General features: G+C 43.8%; 2 protein-coding genes across 2 annotated transcripts; both read right to left on the bottom strand.

Moving 5' to 3' along the window:
• Positions 1–279: 279 nt before the first annotated feature.
• On the bottom strand, positions 280–8,317 carry slc5a2 (solute carrier family 5 member 2). The gene is made up of 15 exons (XM_049575667.1): positions 8,012–8,317; positions 7,763–7,834; positions 6,278–6,382; positions 6,109–6,168; positions 5,880–5,984; positions 5,687–5,792; positions 4,892–4,972; positions 4,021–4,250; positions 3,364–3,499; positions 3,063–3,170; positions 2,798–2,948; positions 2,360–2,528; positions 2,053–2,268; positions 989–1,118; positions 280–914 (listed from the first exon to the last, which is right to left on the bottom strand). Exons 1-15 carry the CDS (start codon positions 8,108–8,110, stop codon positions 700–702), a joined length of 1,983 nt encoding a protein of 660 aa, XP_049431624.1. The 5' UTR covers positions 8,111–8,317; the 3' UTR covers positions 280–699.
• A 101-nt stretch (positions 8,318–8,418) lies between these two features.
• On the bottom strand, positions 8,419–17,662 carry si:dkey-260j18.2 (uncharacterized protein LOC325231 homolog). The gene is made up of 5 exons (XM_049575668.1): positions 17,192–17,662; positions 16,665–16,818; positions 15,140–15,218; positions 14,442–14,669; positions 8,419–14,304 (listed from the first exon to the last, which is right to left on the bottom strand). The coding sequence occupies exons 2-5, from the start codon at positions 16,816–16,818 to the stop codon at positions 12,807–12,809; spliced, it is 1,959 nt and encodes a 652-aa protein (XP_049431625.1). The 5' UTR covers positions 17,192–17,662; the 3' UTR covers positions 8,419–12,806.
• Positions 17,663–18,660: the final 998 nt, after the last annotated feature.

Here is an 18,660-nt window from a genome sequence, read left to right as displayed (position 1 = left end):
ATAGGATAATAGCAGGCCGGCAACCAGTGACGGCTTTCAAGCTGATCATCTAACAGTGATGGATTAAATCATTTGTCTTTTACGAAGACAGAAACAATGCTTATCACATCTTATCAAAGCTGATCGTAGTGTGACAAATGGCCAAAAACAACAGCTTTAAAGCCTTCAATATGAACTTCTGTGTATTTGTTCTCTACATGAGTTCATCTTTTTCATTGTCCTCTTGAGCAAAAGTTTGAGAAGGAAGTGGAAAAAACTTTGAAGCTACTTGAGGCTTTATTGGATTACAATTTTACCTGGCTTCCAAATTAAACTTTCGACTTCTCACACCTTTTATTCGAGTGCAGGAAGCAGGTGCAGATTGACCTGTGATTGAATCAACATGTAACCGTATATCGTAATGGCGCACTAACCTGATCAAACATTTTTAGACTGCATTACACACACTCTTTAAAACTGGAGAAATGCAGCAAAGGTTCACAACCTGCTGTGCCCTACAGAGAAGACAGACTTTTGGTAGTATGATTGCATGACTGTTTATTTTAAACATCTTAATTTTGACATCTCTGATTTGCAGTGCAGTGACAAGTAGTTGCCAACAGGTGGCAACACTGCCGTATTTATCCTTACTGAACAGTGGGATTAACCTTAATCATATTTTAGATACCAACTCACATCCTTTTTTAATTAATAGGACTTCTAAGCATAGTAACCCCACATGAAAACTGCTACAGCCATCATAATGAGAGCGTTAGCATCCACAGTGTGCTTCCACACCGGGTCCTCGCTGATGTCAGGCAGCTTCTCTGATGCCTCAGGTGTATCTTGCTCCTGGGCCTGAGAGCCGCCACCTCTGCCGCCACAGAACTGACCGACCAGGTGACAGATACCAGACTTTTCCTCCTCTTCAGCCACTACGAGGGAGAGAGAAGTTAGTACTTTCTCCGCTATGTGCCCGTCTTTGTGACTGTGATCGTTTCTTTCTTACCTGCAGCACTGTTCTCCCTCATCTTCTCCTCAGCCTCTCTTCGGGCTCTTCTCCCTTTCTCCTCTTGCTCCCAATCCAAATCCTTCCTATCCTCTTTGGAATGACGCAGGCTGAACACCAGACGATGCAGCTGGAAGCAAAACAATCTTATAAGACGGAGAAACAATTTTTTTTCTCTCAAATGCGGTCAAGTTTTGCTTCATCCAGTTGCAGACTAGGGTTCCCAAAATGATTTCATGTCATGGACCCTTAAAGGTAAAGTGCAGCCAAAAATGAAAATTCAGCCATTATCTACTCACCCATATGTCGAGGGAGGCTGAGGTGAAGTTTTAGAGTCCTCACAACACTTGCGGAGATCCAAGGGGAGAGGGGGTACCAAAACAACTCCACCTAATGGAGGCTGACGGCGCCCCAGATTCAATCGTCCAAAAACACATAATTGAAAGCACAAAATATCTCCATATTGCTCGTCCGTAGTGATCCAAGTGTCCTGAAGCCCCAACATAAAAAGTTGTTTGGAAAAACGTCATTTAAACTCTGTTTTTAGCCTCATTGTAGCCTGTAGCTCTAACTGCCATTCTGTGCACCGTGTTCACGAACACACATGAACGTGGTGCCCATGTCTCATGGTCTCGCGCAAGCGCGCACATGTGAGCGCAGTGCACAGAGAGGCAGTTAGAGCTACAGGCTACAATGAGGCTAAAAACAGAGTTTAAATGACATTTTTCCAAACAACTTTTTATGTCGGGGCTTCAGGACTCTTGGATCACTACGGACGAGCACTATGGAGATATTTTGTGCTTTCAATTATGTGTTTTTGGACATTTGAATCTGGGGCGCCGTCAGCCTCCATTAGGTAGAGTTGTGTTGCTACCCACTCTCCCCTTGGATCTCTGCAAGTGATGTGAGGACTCTAAAACTTCACCTGAGCCTCCCTCGGCATATGGGTGAGTAGATAATGGCTGAATTTTCATTTTTGGGTGCACTATCCCTTTATTGCCCTGCGGATATATGGGGTCTAAATGCATCAGTGCATCTGTGTGTTAAGTAAATAAATAACTCACATGTTGATCATCTATGGGCTGGGTGCAGTAGCTGACCATCAGCACCAGCACTGAAGTACAGAAGAAGAGTATGATTGCAAAGTGGAGGTAGTGGATCCCACACACCAAGAAAGGGCATTTGGAGGGGAAAATACAGCTGCCAGAGCCAAACCAGAACTCAGGCAACATCCGGCACAAACCCATCACCAGGCCGCCTATCAAGCCCCAGAATGCACCCTGCAGGTGAAGGAAAATCAAATGTTCTTAAGGTTTGATCCCACCAGGTGTTTCATCACAGGTTATATGATTTAATATGTCACCATCTCACCTTTTCATTGACCCTCTTAACAAACACAGCCAGGAGGAAGACTGAGGCAATGGGTGGTGCCAGATAGCTTGAGACTGACTGGATGTAATCAAACAGCTGGCCGCTCTGAGCCGCCCGCACGACTGGGATCCAACAGATACTGACGGCTACAATGAACAGAACCCAGACTCTAAAGAGGAAAAACAAAGAAAGATACTGAGAGGCTGGTAATGCATCCAGAACTATCCATATCACTTCACAGTGTCATGCATTCAGGAATAGCCTTGAATCAATTGGTTTTGTTTTTAACAGAAGTCATAATATACTTTTAAAGTTGTGGTATTAATTCCAGTTAGCACGTGTATCCTATCCACTTATCTTAATGGCATTTCATTGGTGACACACTGCATGTCTAGAAGTTTAAGGTAACATTTGTTCATTATATCACTGCCCATTTACCTGCCCACAATAAGAAGCTCGCGCTCGGCAGCCTGCGGTCTGATGCGGGTCCAAATGTCCATTGTGAACAGAGTGCTGCTGCTGTTAAAGATGGAGGCCAGAGAGGACATGAGAGCAGCCAGCATCACAGCCAGCATCAGACCTCGCAAACCTGCACAGAGAGGTGGCAGGTGACGGGGAGAAGTGAGTGGGCGGGTTGATGGATGGAAGGTAAAACTTCTCCTCTTCGTCTCTATTAAAGGTAGTCACAGTTATGTGTTCTTACCATTCGGCATGACTGTCACCACCAGTTTAGGATAAGCAATGTTGGAGCAGCCCACCTCAGTCCCACACACACTCTTACACACCTCAGGGACAACACAGCCAACCTCATCTGCAGGTGGATGGAAACACATTCATACATTTGCCCTTGTCAGACATTTGCTAAACAAAAATACAACCATGGGCTTTATACATTTACATTGAGTCAACACACCTCTACAAACACTTGCCAGTGTGATAGCTGTTCTGTTGTAAACCAAGATGTTTCTTAAATGGGATTTGAAAGGACACATTTAAGCACAGACCTGGGTAGAGGACCCTGCTGATCATGCCGGGGAACACCATGAGGAACATTGGCAGCAGTTTGAGGTAGCCGCACATGATGCAGCCAGCTTTCACATGGGTTAGACTACGAGCTGCGAGGCACCGCTGGACTATCACCTACAGAGATACAAGACAGGAGAGATTATTTTCTGCTCAGAGAAGACAAAGACTAATCCCGTAACTAGTATTTCTAAAGCGCAGAGCAGGAAATCTAGTCAAAGTTTATAGTGTTCATAGATTCCATCATTTTCTGAATGAGGAGAAGCTGTAATCTTGATTAGAGTCAAATGCAAGTAAAGTAAACATATAATGAAGAAGACAACCTGTCAGCAGCCAATGAAATAACATTCCTGTATACCTAACTGCATATTATTTGGATAAAGGGAGTAAATTAGCAGTAGCTAAGGTTATCTCACTGCAACTTGATTTTTACATGCAAATTTTTCCCCCAAAAATACACATTTCTATGGCATAATAACTTTAATATGGCAAGGTAAAAGCAGTTTAAAAGTCAGATTCTGACCTGCACTCAAATTTTAAACAGATAAGAAGTCATTTTCTGCCCTTATCCTTAAATTCCCGCTTAAGGTTAAGAAACTAAACCAAAGCTTTTCAGCTGACAACACAGGGACATTCACCTGGTCTGTGCACCAGTACCACCCTCCCACTATAGCAATCCCAAACAGCACTCCAGGCCAGGGCAGGTCCCCTGTGGTTGGGTCCCTCAGCAGGCTGAAGGCGTCCTGTCTGGGGGTGTAGCACTGTGGGGAGATGTTGTAGCGCTGGGGATCCGTGGAGGAGAAGTTACTTGGTATAGCAGAGCTGTATTTGGCCAGCAGAGCGCTGTAGCCCCCGACTTCAGCAAAAGCTGAAGGTGAAAATGAGAAGTGTTAGACAAATTCAGATAGCAGCATGCTATGGTATAAATATATTCCTGTTTCTACAGTATTCATGTATAAAACAAGACTGTTGTATGTAAAAAATATATATGTAAGCACAATGTATATTGCATTCTTTCTACTCAGCTCCATAGTCCAGAACTCTCTTGATAGTTTCCTAACTGAAGATATGAGTCAGCTGCTGAGTCAGCACTTTCGTCTCAACGCATCACCAATTCACAAAAGGAGGTGGCTGCTTTCTTCCTCCTCCTCCACGGCTTTCTCGCCCACGCTTATCTTGCCTACCACCTCCTTTGACTTTGTCGGTAATCTACACCAGGATTAGACTGATATATATTGACCCTGTATGGAAAAATCAATAAGGTTGCAGGAGGTGGTTGTTATTGTTGTTGTGTCTGCTGAAGGTGGAGAGTATTGTGGCTCTGCAGCGTCAGCATACTGTACACCGCTGCAGTGAAATGAATGATTACTGACCCTGGTTAATCTCTTTCCTGTTGTGAAATTGCCAGGGTGGGACACAGCTACAGGCCTGGAGGGACTGACAGATGCCAAAACTGTGTGTAGAGTGAGTGGAAATAAGATTAAACGACGCTGTGCGGCTTGTACTTACAGAAGCCGGTGAGGACGAAGGCCCCGACGATGATGACAATAGTCTGAACGGTGTCAGTGTACATCAGTGCAGCCAGGCCACCTGGTAACACACACACAACTTTAAAATACATACACTAAGAGAAATATTGCAAATTTAAATATTTTTATGGCACTTCCATAAAGTTGGGGACTTGCATGGGATATGTTTAAAACAGAATGGCTGACACTGGAGCAGTAGGTGGCTGTATATCCTAATTTTTTGGCCTTAGTAGGGGTCAAGCTCCAAAAACACTGCATTCCTACATTTCCCATAATGCAACAAATAGGTAACAGTCCCTTTCCTACAAATGGGAAGCTACAAATGAGCGGCAGTAGCTCAGTCCATAAGGACTTGGATTGGAACCGAGGGTCACGAGCTCAAGTCCCCATCTGTACCAAATATGGAGCGTGGACTGGTAGCTGGAGAGGTACCAGCTCACCTCCTGGGCACTGCCGAGGTGCCCTTGAGCAAGGAACCATCCCATGTGGATATATTGCTTGGTAAGCGACCACTGGTTGTACACTACTTCTCACAATGCATTGTGGGGCACTTTGAGCCCACTATGTAGGGTGTAATAATTTCCACTACACATTCAAACAGCACTACAAAATGGCAAACTCACTAAATAGTGGACCATACAGTGAGCAGTGAGTGATTTTGGTCACAGCCGTTGTCCTTTAATAAGCCGGAAAAGAAATCAGTTTACTTGATCCAGTTAGCACTATCCTCATTATGGATGAACGGATCCTCGGACCACTTTCAGGACAGACATACCTGTAACAGTGTACAAGGCTGTTATTAGCAGGAGGGTGATGACGGCCACGTAGATGTTCCACCCTAATGCCTGCTGGATAAACACAGCCCCTGAAAACATATCGACCTGCAGAGACACAGAGAGACAGGGACTGAAGGATCGAAGACAGAAACACACACTGTATGTTGTGTGTTCTCAGACAGGATGACTCACTGAGATCTTGGTGAAAATGTAGAGGAACAGAGAAATGACGGAGAGGTAGAGGCTGATCCTGGTCCCTCCGAACCTTTTCTTTAGGTACTGGGGCATGGTGATCACCTAACAGTGAAATTTCACACAATATAGGAAATAAGAGGAGTCATCTCATCAGTGGACACTTGTTAACATGTAGACTCTCACAGTGGATGTGTGCTGAAATGATAATACGGCCTGAACTACCTACCCCAGCTGTGAGGTAGACAGGTACAAACAACCAGCCCAGCAGCAGCACGATGAACAGAGCCTGACACAGTAGATACACGCCACACAGTAACATATGACATGTTACACCACACAATTCTGGGAGTTAAACTACAGAGTTGTACAAACTGTGAGTATATAATGGGACTTACATTCCACTCAAAGCCTCCCACAGCGATGCCACTGGCTGCCCCAGTGCCCGCCAAGCCCACAAAGTGACCACTACCAATGTTGCTGGCAAACAGAGACGCACCAACCTGAGAGAGAACACAGAAGATCACAGAAGAAAGCAAATCAAAACCAAACAAATTAATGTGTGACATCATACAGCATGAAGACTATGAGCAGGAATGTACAAAACAAACATGAGATCATAGTGAAGTATATTGAGCCAACAGAATCTTTACAAGAGATTAAAATTCAAGCCATACATCGCCTTTTTTCTGAAAGGAACCACAATAGTTTGTTGCTCATTAAGATCCAAAAGTATTTGAGTTGGACAAACTTTACCTTGACTTCCTTCCTTCTATATGAAGACATGAAGAACTTTAAAATACACCTAATTTTTTTTAAATATATGCACTGAGAAAGGACATTTTACAGTGTTGAAATAGACATGTGCCCTCTGGTGGACAAACTATGAAATGATAATAAGGTTTCTGAATGACCTCAGGCATATATGTCGTGTTTTTGCTCCACATCGTCTTATTATCGTCCAGGGACGTAAATACAGACAGTGCAGGCAGGGCAGTTGCACTGGGGCCCATGGGGTGAGGGGGCCCATAGAGAGAGAGTGGGCCCCCCAGCTATATGTTAGGCAGAACAAGGGCTTGTGAGTAATTTAGAGCGCCATAGAAATGTATATATTTTTGTACAGTTGCCAGTAGCAATCTGAAACAAAATATGTTATAAAATATATGCTTACTCTACATAAACTATAAATAAGGTAGAAAAATATTCAGTTACAAAATAATCCCTTATTTTCTTAGGTATTTTTGTCCCATACATAGATGCATTAATGATTTCTGGTTGATATGTATGCCGGTGCTGTAAATGTAAAGTCTCTATTTGATCATGTGACGATAAGATTATACAGTAGCTAGTTTAGGTGGATAGGCAGCGTGGTGTTGCGGTGGTTGCCATTGTCGCCTCACAGCAAGAGGATTCCTGTTCCTGTTCCTGGTTCGAACCCTGGGGAGTTTGCATGTTCTCCAGGTACTCCGGCTTCCTCCCACCATCCAAAGACATGCAGGTTAATTGGTGACTCTAAATTGCCCATAAGTGTGAATGTGAGTGGTTGTCTGTCTCTATGCATCAGCCCTGTGATAGTCTGTACCCCTGGACAGGTCACGAGACTATCACAGTGAAGTCTTTGGGTGGTGGGAGGAAGCTAGAGTACCCGGAGAACATGCTAACTCTGCACAGAAGGATTCCCCACCCCAGGGTTTGAACCCCCCCACCCCGGCCAAGGTGCCCAATGTCAGCTGGGATAAGCTCCTGCCCCCGTGACCCCTAACAGGTAAGTGGTTACCGAAAATGAAGGAATAGTTTAGGCACATTACAAGTAACTACCTTACGCCAACATATGTACTAATCAGCTAATATTGGGCTATTTATCAGCTCTCCACTGAACTCACCGGCCACCAGGTCATGGTGCGCCCTGCCAGAAAATATCCTCCGACTGTCCCACGATTGGTCCGAAACATGGCCTAAAACAGACAGGACAGTTCTGTTATCCTCACAAACCAAATGCAGTGCTACTTGTGTCTCCTTAAACATGTGATGTACATATTTTGTGGTGATACACATTATACACATTATTTTATTGAGCCACTATAATCTCTTGATAATTAGACTCTGTTTCAGACTAACACAGGTGCACTCACCCAAATGCCGACACTGATAACCATGACGAAATATCCAACAATGACGGTGATGTCTGCTGGGTTGTTGATGATCACTTTGTTTGACGAGGGATTCTCCATTGCTCCACTTATAAAACTTTGTTCAGCCTGATGCTTTACGTTCCTATACTGCAGCTTGACTTTTAATAAAGGCTAAAAAAAAAAATCACCTTCATTTGCAAAACTCTTTACCACTGACACCAATATGACAAAATCACTAAAAGAAAATCAATACTGTATCTGTAGAGGAGCGATGCATCGGCAGTAGATTCGTGGTGGTCAGTCCAAGTGAGAACTTTGGCCATGTGACGATGGGCAGTGTCAGCAGTTTATTAATTAGAGTAATTATTAACACCAAACCATGAAAAACAGGGTTTCAGTCATGTAGTTCCACTGGGTTTTAACACTTTACATGCAGAAATGAAGACTTGTATCTATCGTTGGCCTCTTTTATGCCCAAACATCTCCTGTATGTGCCCCACAGTACAAATGTTGATCTTCATCAAAAGTTCCTGTTGTAAAAAAAGAAGTGGAATAAAACTCTTAAGCAAACAGTCCTTTAATCGTTTGACAGCACTGCTTTCATCAAAACATCCATTTGCCTTTCAGTTAACAAATCAGATTGTACAAATGAGGGCAGCTTCACTTCTCTGAATGGACACACAGCGTGTGGGTGCGGATGTGTGCAAAGAGCCTGTGTTGAACAGATTTATGCCTCAGCATAGAAAACATGCACACAATCACCTTTCACATGTACAAGCTGTAAGCACACGGAGGGAAAGGAAATCATTTGATGTTTCGAGGTGGCATTTCAGAGCATGATTTCGGAAATAAAAAAAGACAATGTGACAATGATTTTTTTTTTTCTAGAAACACAAACTGAAACTCACATCTCTCAACCAACTCATCTAAAAATTCTGTTGTGTGTATGACTAGTGAACCAACTATTGTAATGAACATTAACACAATGTTATATTCAAGCTGTGTCACAGTTTGCTAGAAATAACTTGACTGTGCTGTTCAATATCTGCTGTTAGCTGGGAACTGATGAAACTCCACTACTCTGTTCTCGAGGGAGTCGTTGTAACATTCTGGAAAGCTCTACATGGGAGGGTGAATTGAGAAATGTATTTCTGATCCAGTATAACCCAGTGAGGAGCGGAGTTATGAGACAAACCTAACCACAGTCTGATTTGAGTCTTATTTGTAGGGGAGACACATGAGTTTGGCCTCAACGGTCTGGTTTTACAATAACAATATCTGAGAAAGCTTCTCCTTTTCTCACCAAATTCGTACTTTTAGCTAGTTCTAGTTGTTACGTTTCAGGCTACCATTGATTTGTTGCTTCAGTAAATTTAAATAAATCCACTTTGAGTCCTGCACAGAGTCATACTTTGTCTTATCCCAGTTGTAAGACTTGAAAAAGAAATCCTATTTTGCCATTAGACACAAATCCTATATGTAGTCACAGTCCTATTAATCAATGTTAGCCAACCTAAAGTTATGTCTCAAAACTAATTTCTGGCCCCCAGTAGTTCCAAAACTAATATCCCTGCTCCTCCTGCATCCTTTAGCATTCGAAACCTAGAGGTGGGAATCTCCCAGCACCAAGATTTATCCATATATTTTCTGGCCCTGTTGCTAGTTGCAATCTGACGTCAACACTAATAGATTTCTGCCATGTTCAGACACAGCTCGCAGTGTTTTTCCTACACACATACCTCCTGCAGAAGAATCTAAATCGATCAATGTGAATAAATAAGAGAGGAAAATAAAAGAAAAAAGGATAAAATAAAACACAGCGGCTTACAGCAAAACAGTGTGCTTACATTTGTAGGCAAACTTTCTGACATTTCATGAAAATCAAAATTCAGGAATTCGGTTTTTTAAAAAACCCTCAGTCACTTTCACATTCCCACAACACGCCTGCTCCTGTTTGACAGGTCTGACTAAACTCATAGTGCCATTCTGCAGGATGCCTGGGCTCTGCAGTCAGAGCAAAAAGTCTCAAAACAACAACAAAAATCTTTTGAAATACATTTCAATAAATTAGGTGCAGTGCTAATGTGTTCAGGAAATCCAAAGCCTCCGTACCAAACACATTCACGAGTCCTGTGGCTGGAGCAGTTGAAACAAAAATGACATTTTGACACGGCTGCTGAATCAAATAAAAATGACTTTTCACCTGGCTTGAAGGTTTTGGAAAGGTGCGATAGTCTAGACACAAGAATGCTGTGGGACACCCTTACACATTTACCTTCTGTCACTGTAATCATATCATGCTCGCTGAAAAGGACAGCTCAAGTTTTCTTTGCAGCACACCGTCATGAACATCTACCAATATTTCTTTAAACCACACATTGTTGTATATATTAATCTCCAATTCTTTTTTTTTTTTTTTTTTTGCACATTGTCTAGCCCAATCGGCACATTGAACCCACTGCTATGTTCCACTTGTTTGAGGCAGGACCTTTATAAGAGCATTTAAGAACACCGAACACGAGCACGGTTTCTGCTGGGAGCTGAGAATCACCAGAGGCCTCATGATACGATATTACTGCAATTTCAAATGTGTTGTGATATACTGCATATTGCAATAAAATAGTGTGCAATAAATGGCGATTCATTACCTTTTCTCAACTGCAAACTACATTCATCAGCTACTTTATTAGGTACACCTTGATAGTACCAGGTTGGACCCCTTTTGCTTTCAGGACTGCCTCAATTCTTCGTGGCAGAGATTTGACAAGATACTGGAAACATTCCTCAGAGATTTTGGTCCATATTGACATGATGACATCACACAGTCGCTGCAAATTTGTCGGCTGCACATCCATGATGAGAATCTCCCGTTCCAGCACATCCCAAAGGTGCTCTATTGGACTGAGATCTGGTGACTGTGGAGGCCATTGGAGTACAGTGAACTCATTGTCAGGTTCAAGAAACCAGTTTGAGATGGTGTGAGCTTTGTGACATGGTGCGTTATCCTGCTGGAAGTAGCCATCAGAAGATGGGTACACTGTGGTCATAAAGGGATGGACACAGTCAGCAACAATACTCAGGTAGGCTGTGGTGTTTAAACCATGCTCAGTTGTGTGCCATGTAATGATATGATATTGCCTCACAAAAATATTGCATTACTATGCTGTGTCAATTTTTTCCCATACCCGTAGTTCCTACTTAGTGAAGAGACACTGGGTGCTTCTTAAAGTCAAGGATGCTTCCTTGGTAGGACAGATCCTTCCAAGTCAGGTCCTACAGAGGCTAGGCAAGTCTCCTTCCTAGCATTTGGTGAACACACATTGGAACAGGCTAGGGAGCGCCCAGATGTGCATCACTGAAAAGGCGCTGCTTCATATCAGTAAATCGTGCACAAGCAATTGTGGATACTTCATCCCTGCTGAGGATACACACATGAATCCTTGAAAATTCTCTGAAGGACTTGGTCCTCGGTAGAATATGAAGGACCCTTCACACTGGAGCAGTCCCTCTGCAGGATTTCATAATATAGCCTCCTTTAAATTCAGCCATTTAAGGATCCTTCCTTCACTTTGAGAAGCACCAACTATCTGCTGTGTTTAACACACAGGCTGCCATATTTGGGATCAGTTGGAGGGATCTGACTGCCTGCTTGAAGACACCAGTAAACAGAGCTTTGCAGGAGTTCAACACTGGACAGTGTTTTGAGATGGAAGATGTGGGTCTGATGTTGTGAGAGATTAAACTCAACAAATGAGCCATTGATGTGCCGTACAAACCAGCATAGGGTGTCTGCAGTTCTGAGGATGTGACTGATGTCCTACACTGAGATGGGAGATCAATAAAGGGCTTGTTTGTGCATGTGTGTGTGTATTTTGGGCCAGTGTGGTAATGTGTAAAAATAACAACACAGTGGAAAAAAAAAAGATTTTCCCCTCTGGGATCAATAAAGCATGTCTTCTTCTTTTTCAGGACATGAGTCAAAAACAGAACAGGCATTCGCCTCTTCACTGGTTTATGAGTTAATAATTAAACTTTCAGTTCATTTTAAAATGCAGACTTGTAATTCACAAACTGTGCTGCTGCTGTGTTTGGTCATACATGTGCCAAAACACATTTTTAGTTTCCATTTTGTCAGTCGATTAAAAACAAAGAACCGATGGTATGAGTAAAAACTGTCAACGTGCAAGAAGGTTGATAAAAAATGTGTGTTTCCTATGTTTTCCTATTGTATAACCCTGAACTGCAGTTTCAAAGAGCTCTGCAGGCCCACGCTAGAGAAGAAACAAGATGCAAACAAAGTGGAACATAGCATGATCAGAAATGTGCCAGCGTCCTTGTGTCTAAACTAAACACTGCTGAAAAATTCACAGCATTGAAACGGTATCCAAACAGCTTTAAAAATGGCGCCAGCAAAAAGCTGAAAGTAATTTTACACTTTAAGAAAATGAAAAGGCCCTTCTTTGTCTCTCAAAGGACTGCTGTTCTGACAAATAGTGGATTAGGTTACATTCAGGTGCTTGTTGCCTGACTTCTAATCAGTTTCTGGCTCCACATGATTCCTGCCTGTACATTTATTATCCATACTACATTTCATGAGATCTGTCTGCATCCGGTCTGTTGTAGGTCTACTCTGTGGCTGCACTCAGATTGTATAAAATGGTCTCTTCCTTGTGACTCCATCTTAACACCAATATTTCATGAGGTCAAGGGGAGCTAATTCAAACTCAGCCTGGAGCTCATCTCTGGGTCACATTAACGGCTGCCTCCACTTCAGTCATACTGGTCCCTAACTGAGCTAGTCAGCAGCCTTTTTGCAGTTTTCTTTGGCTAGTCTCAGTCTGGACAGGATGTGTTTCTTAGGGAACTTTAAAGTGGTACACCCAAACTGGCTCACCCCTCCAGTGTCTCCAGGAAGTTTCTCCCGTCTCTGGACCCAGCTGCGCCAGCCAGGCTTCCAACAGTACACACTGTCATAGAACCGTGAGCCGTTTTCCCCACCCAGCACATAAATCCTGCGTTTCCACCTCGCCACACCCCCTGCTGCGATCCGCCGCGGCAGCCCAGGAAATACCACAGGGCTTGGGGCTCGGTCGCTTCCACCACCTGCACCACCCCGCTGCTCCGCGGTGACCATCACCCCTCCCCCAGTCACCTCCCTCTCTACTCCAGACCCCCTGCCCTCTCTGAAAAACAGCACACGCCCAGTGGCGTCTAAAGTCTCCAGATTGGTGTAGTTTCCATCCAGGAACTTGGTGGTATCCCTCATGTATCCCCCGATGGCACAGACTCCTCCTCGCACTGCTACTCCTCCAGCGAGACAAGTGGCACCGGAGTCCAGAGCCACACGGGTCCAGCAGTCTGTAAGGGTGTGATAAATAAGCACCCCCGAGTGAACCACAGCCCGGTTCTGTTCAAGTGTGGTTCCACCCAGAAGGTAAAGCCGTCCACGTAACGCTGCGCAGGCGAAGGCGCGCAGAGGGAGCGGTAACCGAGGTCCCGCAGTCCACTGAAGTGTAGTCAGCTCCAGGGTCTCACTGGAGTCCAGCAGAGCTGAGCGGTTACTACCACCCAGGGCAAAGAGTGACTCTCCACAGCCCAGCAGGCCGAGCATAGCCCGCGGCTGGACCATAGAAGGCCGCTCTACCCAGCGGTCCAACACTGCATCATATTCATGCACAGCTGCAGACACAGAACCTGTCCGCAAGATCCCACCCGCTACAAACAGCCGGTCACCTACAGCCGTACAGCCGGGACTGACCAGAGAACCCAGCGCTGCTAACTTCTCCCACTTCCCTGTCCGAGGGTCAAAGCAGTCCACTGTGTAGTCTCTTGCAGCTAAATTCTCATCTTCCCGAGGCGTCAGGTCCACACAGACAATCTTCTTCTCAAACATGCCCTCCCGTGGTCTCAGAGGCCCCCCGAGGCCCTCACCAGCCGCAGCCGGCCCCAACTCCTGGCACAGTCTTCGGCTCTCTTCCTGGGACAGCAGCCCCGGCCGCAGGTGGTGGAGCAGCGCCGGCATGTGGACATAGCGATCCAAAGGTTGGTGCTCTGCCCAGCGGCGCGCTGCGTCGTAAACCTCCGCTTCGGAGTCCACCCCCAGACGGTCAGAGCTCAGGAGGCTGCCTAAGGTGCCGTGGTCAAGCAGGAGGAAGTCTTTCTGCCGTGCCACCCGGGGAAAGTGCTGGGCTACGAGCCGCAGGGAGGCGCGCAGCAGCAGCTGATCATGGTGAGAACGAGCTAGAGAGTACATCCCCAGGCAGTTATCCACTGAGAGGTGCTCGAATAGAAACCTGGAGGGATAAATGGAGAGAAACTAACTGTCAACTAAAACCTGATGTCAAAGTAATTACATAGTTATCTGATTTGTAAAATCTAATGAATAAAACTGCAAACTTAATTATCTGTCACTTTTATACAGCAGATTTACCTTGAGCAGAGGTCTTGAAGGGGCATGACCTGGAGCCGGTTGGCGGCCACAAACAGATCCTCAGCTGTGTCCAGAGAGAGCCCTGCCTCACCGGTGTACACAAACTGGATGACAGTCTCCATGACAGACGGCGTCACCTCCTCCAGTCGGATCTCAGTGAGGCGGGACTCTACCAGAGGGCTGGTGAACATAGCCCTAAAGTACGGGCTCACGGCTGCTAAGAGGACTCTGAGGATGAAAGAGAATATTATTTGGAGGATATATTCATACCATCAGAGGAAGACACTTCTACATTTTACAGTACTTAGTAGTTCTTAGTTTTTGTCTACTCTGTTGAACCATGGTGTTTGGTATTTATCACCTCTTTGATATCAAATACAGGCAGCAAACAGCTTTCTACTACACAGAGCTGGCCTGTATAATTGTAACTTCATTGTCAATCGATGTTATAATGGATGGGGAAATTATTATCAATCCATCACTCAATTGGAAAAGAAGGATGCAGTAAAAATATCAAATATTTGTTGATTCTATCTTTTAAAATTATCCAAAACAAAGCACTGATTGATTTAAAAAAACATCCATGAATTTAGAGATAGAAAAAAATGTATTAGCTGCAGCCCTGGCTGAAATGCTTCTAGTTCTTGAACAAAACTTTGTGGGGGGGGGGGGGTTTCCGTTTCCGCCAACAATCGTACCTGTGACACATGAACTTCTTTCCCTCAACAAGCAGAGTGACATCGCACAGCTGCTGAGCATCCAGGAGCTGCTTCAGTCCTGAAACACAGCAAAAAGAGGAAGGAGAAACAGAGAGGAGGGGGAGAATGGAAGGAGGGATGAGTAACAGCAGAAGACAGAGCAGCAGAAGGACCCCTCTGAAGGTTAGCTTCAAGTCCACTTCACCTGTGCCTTGTGAACACAAAGCGCTCCAGGTTCGCTTTGCTCTTTACCATTGTATTTAACCCTGTAGATCACTTTCTATTTCACAGGGACACTTGAAAAAACAGACAAAACCACGTTGGTCTTTAACGCTTGCAAGGATGTAGGATGAGGAGTGGTTTGGTCCATGGAAAATACTGAACATCTCCAGATGTGTAAAGTAGAATACATGAAATGGCGACAGTCTACAACACAGAAACACTACTGTTCTCCTCCTATATTAAATTAATCCGAGAGCGAGGGGTTTTATAATCGCACTGTGTGCCACGTCAAAGTAAAATCAAAACTATATCAATATATTTTATATATAGTGTGAACAGAAAGAGGACTGAGGCCCCATCAGAGCTGAAACTGACCAGAACGAGAACTGAGACCTCTTTCAAATGAACTGACAATGTGAACACAAAAAGAACTGAGTTCCTTTTCTGTTGGTCCACTTTTTGGTGCACTTCAAGGACACATTAACACTGGTGCTCTTTGGTACACTTTAAACAAACCCTGGTCCACTTCCTAAGGTTGTTCGGTTCATTTGGAGTGGTGTGAACGCTCATTTGAACTCTGGTGCGGACCAAACAAGCAAACTGGGGGTCTCGGTTCACTTGCAAGTGAACCCTGGTGCGGTTTGCTTTCAGTGGGAAGTGCAAACGGACTATCCAGCGAACCAGGAGAAGTGGAAGTAAAAAAAAAAAGAAAAACTTGGAAAATGTCTCGTGGGCAGACGTGGAGTAGTGAGGAGGTGCAGCACTTATTGATATATGGTCAGAGGACTATATATCACAGTTGCTTGTGGCCAATCAATGAGCCGGGGTTTTCTTCTTCCTCGTGCTTTTTTTTTCATCCTGGTCAGTGGTTGTTTCGGGCAATACCGCCTCCAAACGAGCAGCTGTTGTAACTGTGTGACGTTGTCCAGGCGGTAAAAAAGTACAGTGTGAAAGTGAACTGAAACTGAAATGAATTAGTGTTTTTCTTTTCTTTTATATCAGACAAGATAAGGTTTGTTTTAACCTTGACATGTTTCGACGGGTGTCTCCCGTCTTCTTCAGAAGTGTCACCAGATGTTGTCCAGGTGGTTTTGTCCGTTTCAAAAAGTGCAGTGAAAGTGAACCGAACCAAATTAAGGTGTGAAATTTTTCAGCGTTTTGGACTTCTTTTTTTTGGACTTTCCTGGTGTGAATGCGCCCTAAGAGGACTGAGTTTGGTTTGTTTAAAACGGCCCAAGACAAAGGGCTTGTTTCCAAATTCCCACTGACACCCTCTCTAGCCTCATAATTTCCTCTGTCTCACCATGTGTGATGTAGTCTCCCAACGGTGTGGTGCTGTCATCAGGGAAGTCCTCCTCCTCTGAGTCGCTGTCTGACAGAGGCTCTCCTCCTCCTCCGTCCCCATCCTGCCACGGCTGGGGACGCCAGGTGACTGTGCCCCCCCGCACAGCATTCATCTGGAGCACAGTAAATACACAAACACTCATGTGTAAGCTAGAGAATTGTGCACAGGAAAGCTTTTACACTTTAACCTCTATGCATGTAGGGCCTATCTGTGGCAGACAGGCCTATGTAGACAGAGGCCTATGACAGATATGACACAGATAGCAGCTGTGGAAGAAGTGTTGCTTGTTAGATAAGGTTCACAATACAGATTATGTTGAGTAAACATTGTGTGCTATAGATTTGCCCTGCAATATGTTTCCATTTCCATGTCATGAGATGTCTTAATAAAATACAGGGTGCACCACATAACAAACACAAACCAGACTGTTGTTGTTGCATCAGTTAACCGGTTAGATGTTGATTTTCCAGCTGACATGAACGCACCTTTGCTCTTCTTCTCGTTTCCACCGTGAAGGCTGTCTGGGTCTCACTTTCAGCAGGAATTGGTGAGGCAGTTTGGGGCAGGCTAGCAGTGTCCGAGTACCCGGCTGTTACCACAAGCTGCGGGAGGCTTTCCTCGCTTTCATCTGGGTGTCCTGGTCCTCCGGGCTCGGCTGAAAGGCTCGTCCCGGCCTGTGGAGAAGACGCGTCAGGCTACTCGCTGCTCATCCAGCCCCGTGCACAACATCACTACTAACGGACCAAACTAGCTTACAAAGGAACAATTCCCCCGCTGTGAGAAAGCCTCTCGTCGCGACACATATCAGTCCACCATTGTATTGTTCACATGCGTGCAGCTCGGTGGTGTTGCTGTGGGGGATACTGGAGTTTTGGGAGCCTGTGGGGCAGAAATTTAGGACTGAGTTCAGGTTCAGTCGGCCGCACTTGTCACGTCTGAACCGGATTACCGCAACGTTAAACTTCCGCCCATCTGATTGGTTGACCTTTGGCTCGTGACGACGGTTTGGAGCTGAGGCGTTTTCTGTCACAAAAAATAAGAATAAATTAAATAAAATATCTCCTGCCACATTTTTTTGATTATGTGACAACATTTGTGTAAAAATGCGGATACATAAAAAAAATAATAATAATAATACGTTTTATAGTAATGTTACTTCCAATATAAACTTCCGCATTCATGCTGCATTCAAGACACATAGGACGTTTTACAGCCGTCATAAGACAAGATAAGATACACCTTTATTGATCCCACAATTGAGAAATTCCAGTGTTACAGCAGTCAAGGGGAAGTGTCAGATTAAAGATTTCAGTATTTAAAAACTTAAAAAACTAGGCATGCAAAAAAAAGTACAAAAAATACAAGAAACAGCAATAAATAATAATAATGATAATAATAAGCAGTGGATTAAAGTGAGCATATTTAGATAGCCATTTATATAGTGCTTCCTGATAATGACAGAGACACCAGAAATACTCTGGACTGTCTTACACCTGCAGCAATTTTTTATTAGTGTTCTATCATGGGTGATTTACAAATAGTACTGTAATTATAATACTGTAGACAAATAATGTATTAACTGTGCAATATTTTTTTGATATACGACTTAATCATGCAAATAACTGTACATATGTCTTATGTTTACTTTTATATATATATATATATATATATATATATATATATATATTGTATATAGTTAAATTCCACACTTACATCTTCAGCACAGTGCTGATATATATTTTATATTTATATATAATTTATTTCTAATATTTTAAATCTTAAGTACTTGTGGTAAACTCTGCAGCATAATGAACATTCAATTTTTCTAATTTTATTTTAATGTACATTTTCATATCTATTTATTTTATTTCATTTTATTTTATTGCTTTATATTTACGTACTTCTATTACATACTCTTATTCTTACTTCATAATTCTCTATTTTTTACATCAGA

Source organism: Epinephelus fuscoguttatus, linkage group LG5 (genome assembly GCF_011397635.1).
Source record: "Epinephelus fuscoguttatus linkage group LG5, E.fuscoguttatus.final_Chr_v1".
Taxonomy (NCBI): domain Eukaryota; kingdom Metazoa; phylum Chordata; class Actinopteri; order Perciformes; family Serranidae; genus Epinephelus; species Epinephelus fuscoguttatus.
The sequence above is the reverse complement of the archived record's forward strand: the minus strand, read 5'-3'. Positions and strand labels throughout refer to the sequence as shown.

Bases quoted from the DNA above. Each gene is read 5' to 3' on its own strand.
- slc5a2 (XM_049575667.1), bottom strand. From the start codon at position 8,110: ATGGAGAATCCCTCGTCAAACAAAGTGATCATCAACAACCCAGCAGAC. The intron at 5,793-5,879 runs GTGAGTCATCCT...GTGTCTCTGCAG, and splicing joins ACATTTTCACCAAGATCTCA to GTCGATATGTTTTCAGGGGC. The intron at 4,973-5,686 runs GTATGTCTGTCC...GTGTGTTACCAG, and splicing joins AGCCTTGTACACTGTTACAG to GTGGCCTGGCTGCACTGATG.
- si:dkey-260j18.2 (XM_049575668.1), bottom strand. From the start codon at position 16,818: ATGAATGCTGTGCGGGGGGGCACAGTCACCTGGCGTCCCCAGCCGTGG. The intron at 15,219-16,664 runs GTGAGACAGAGG...GCTGTGTTTCAG, and splicing joins GGGAGACTACATCACACATG to GACTGAAGCAGCTCCTGGAT. The intron at 14,305-14,441 runs GTAAATCTGCTG...TTATCCCTCCAG, and splicing joins CTTCAAGACCTCTGCTCAAG to GTTTCTATTCGAGCACCTCT.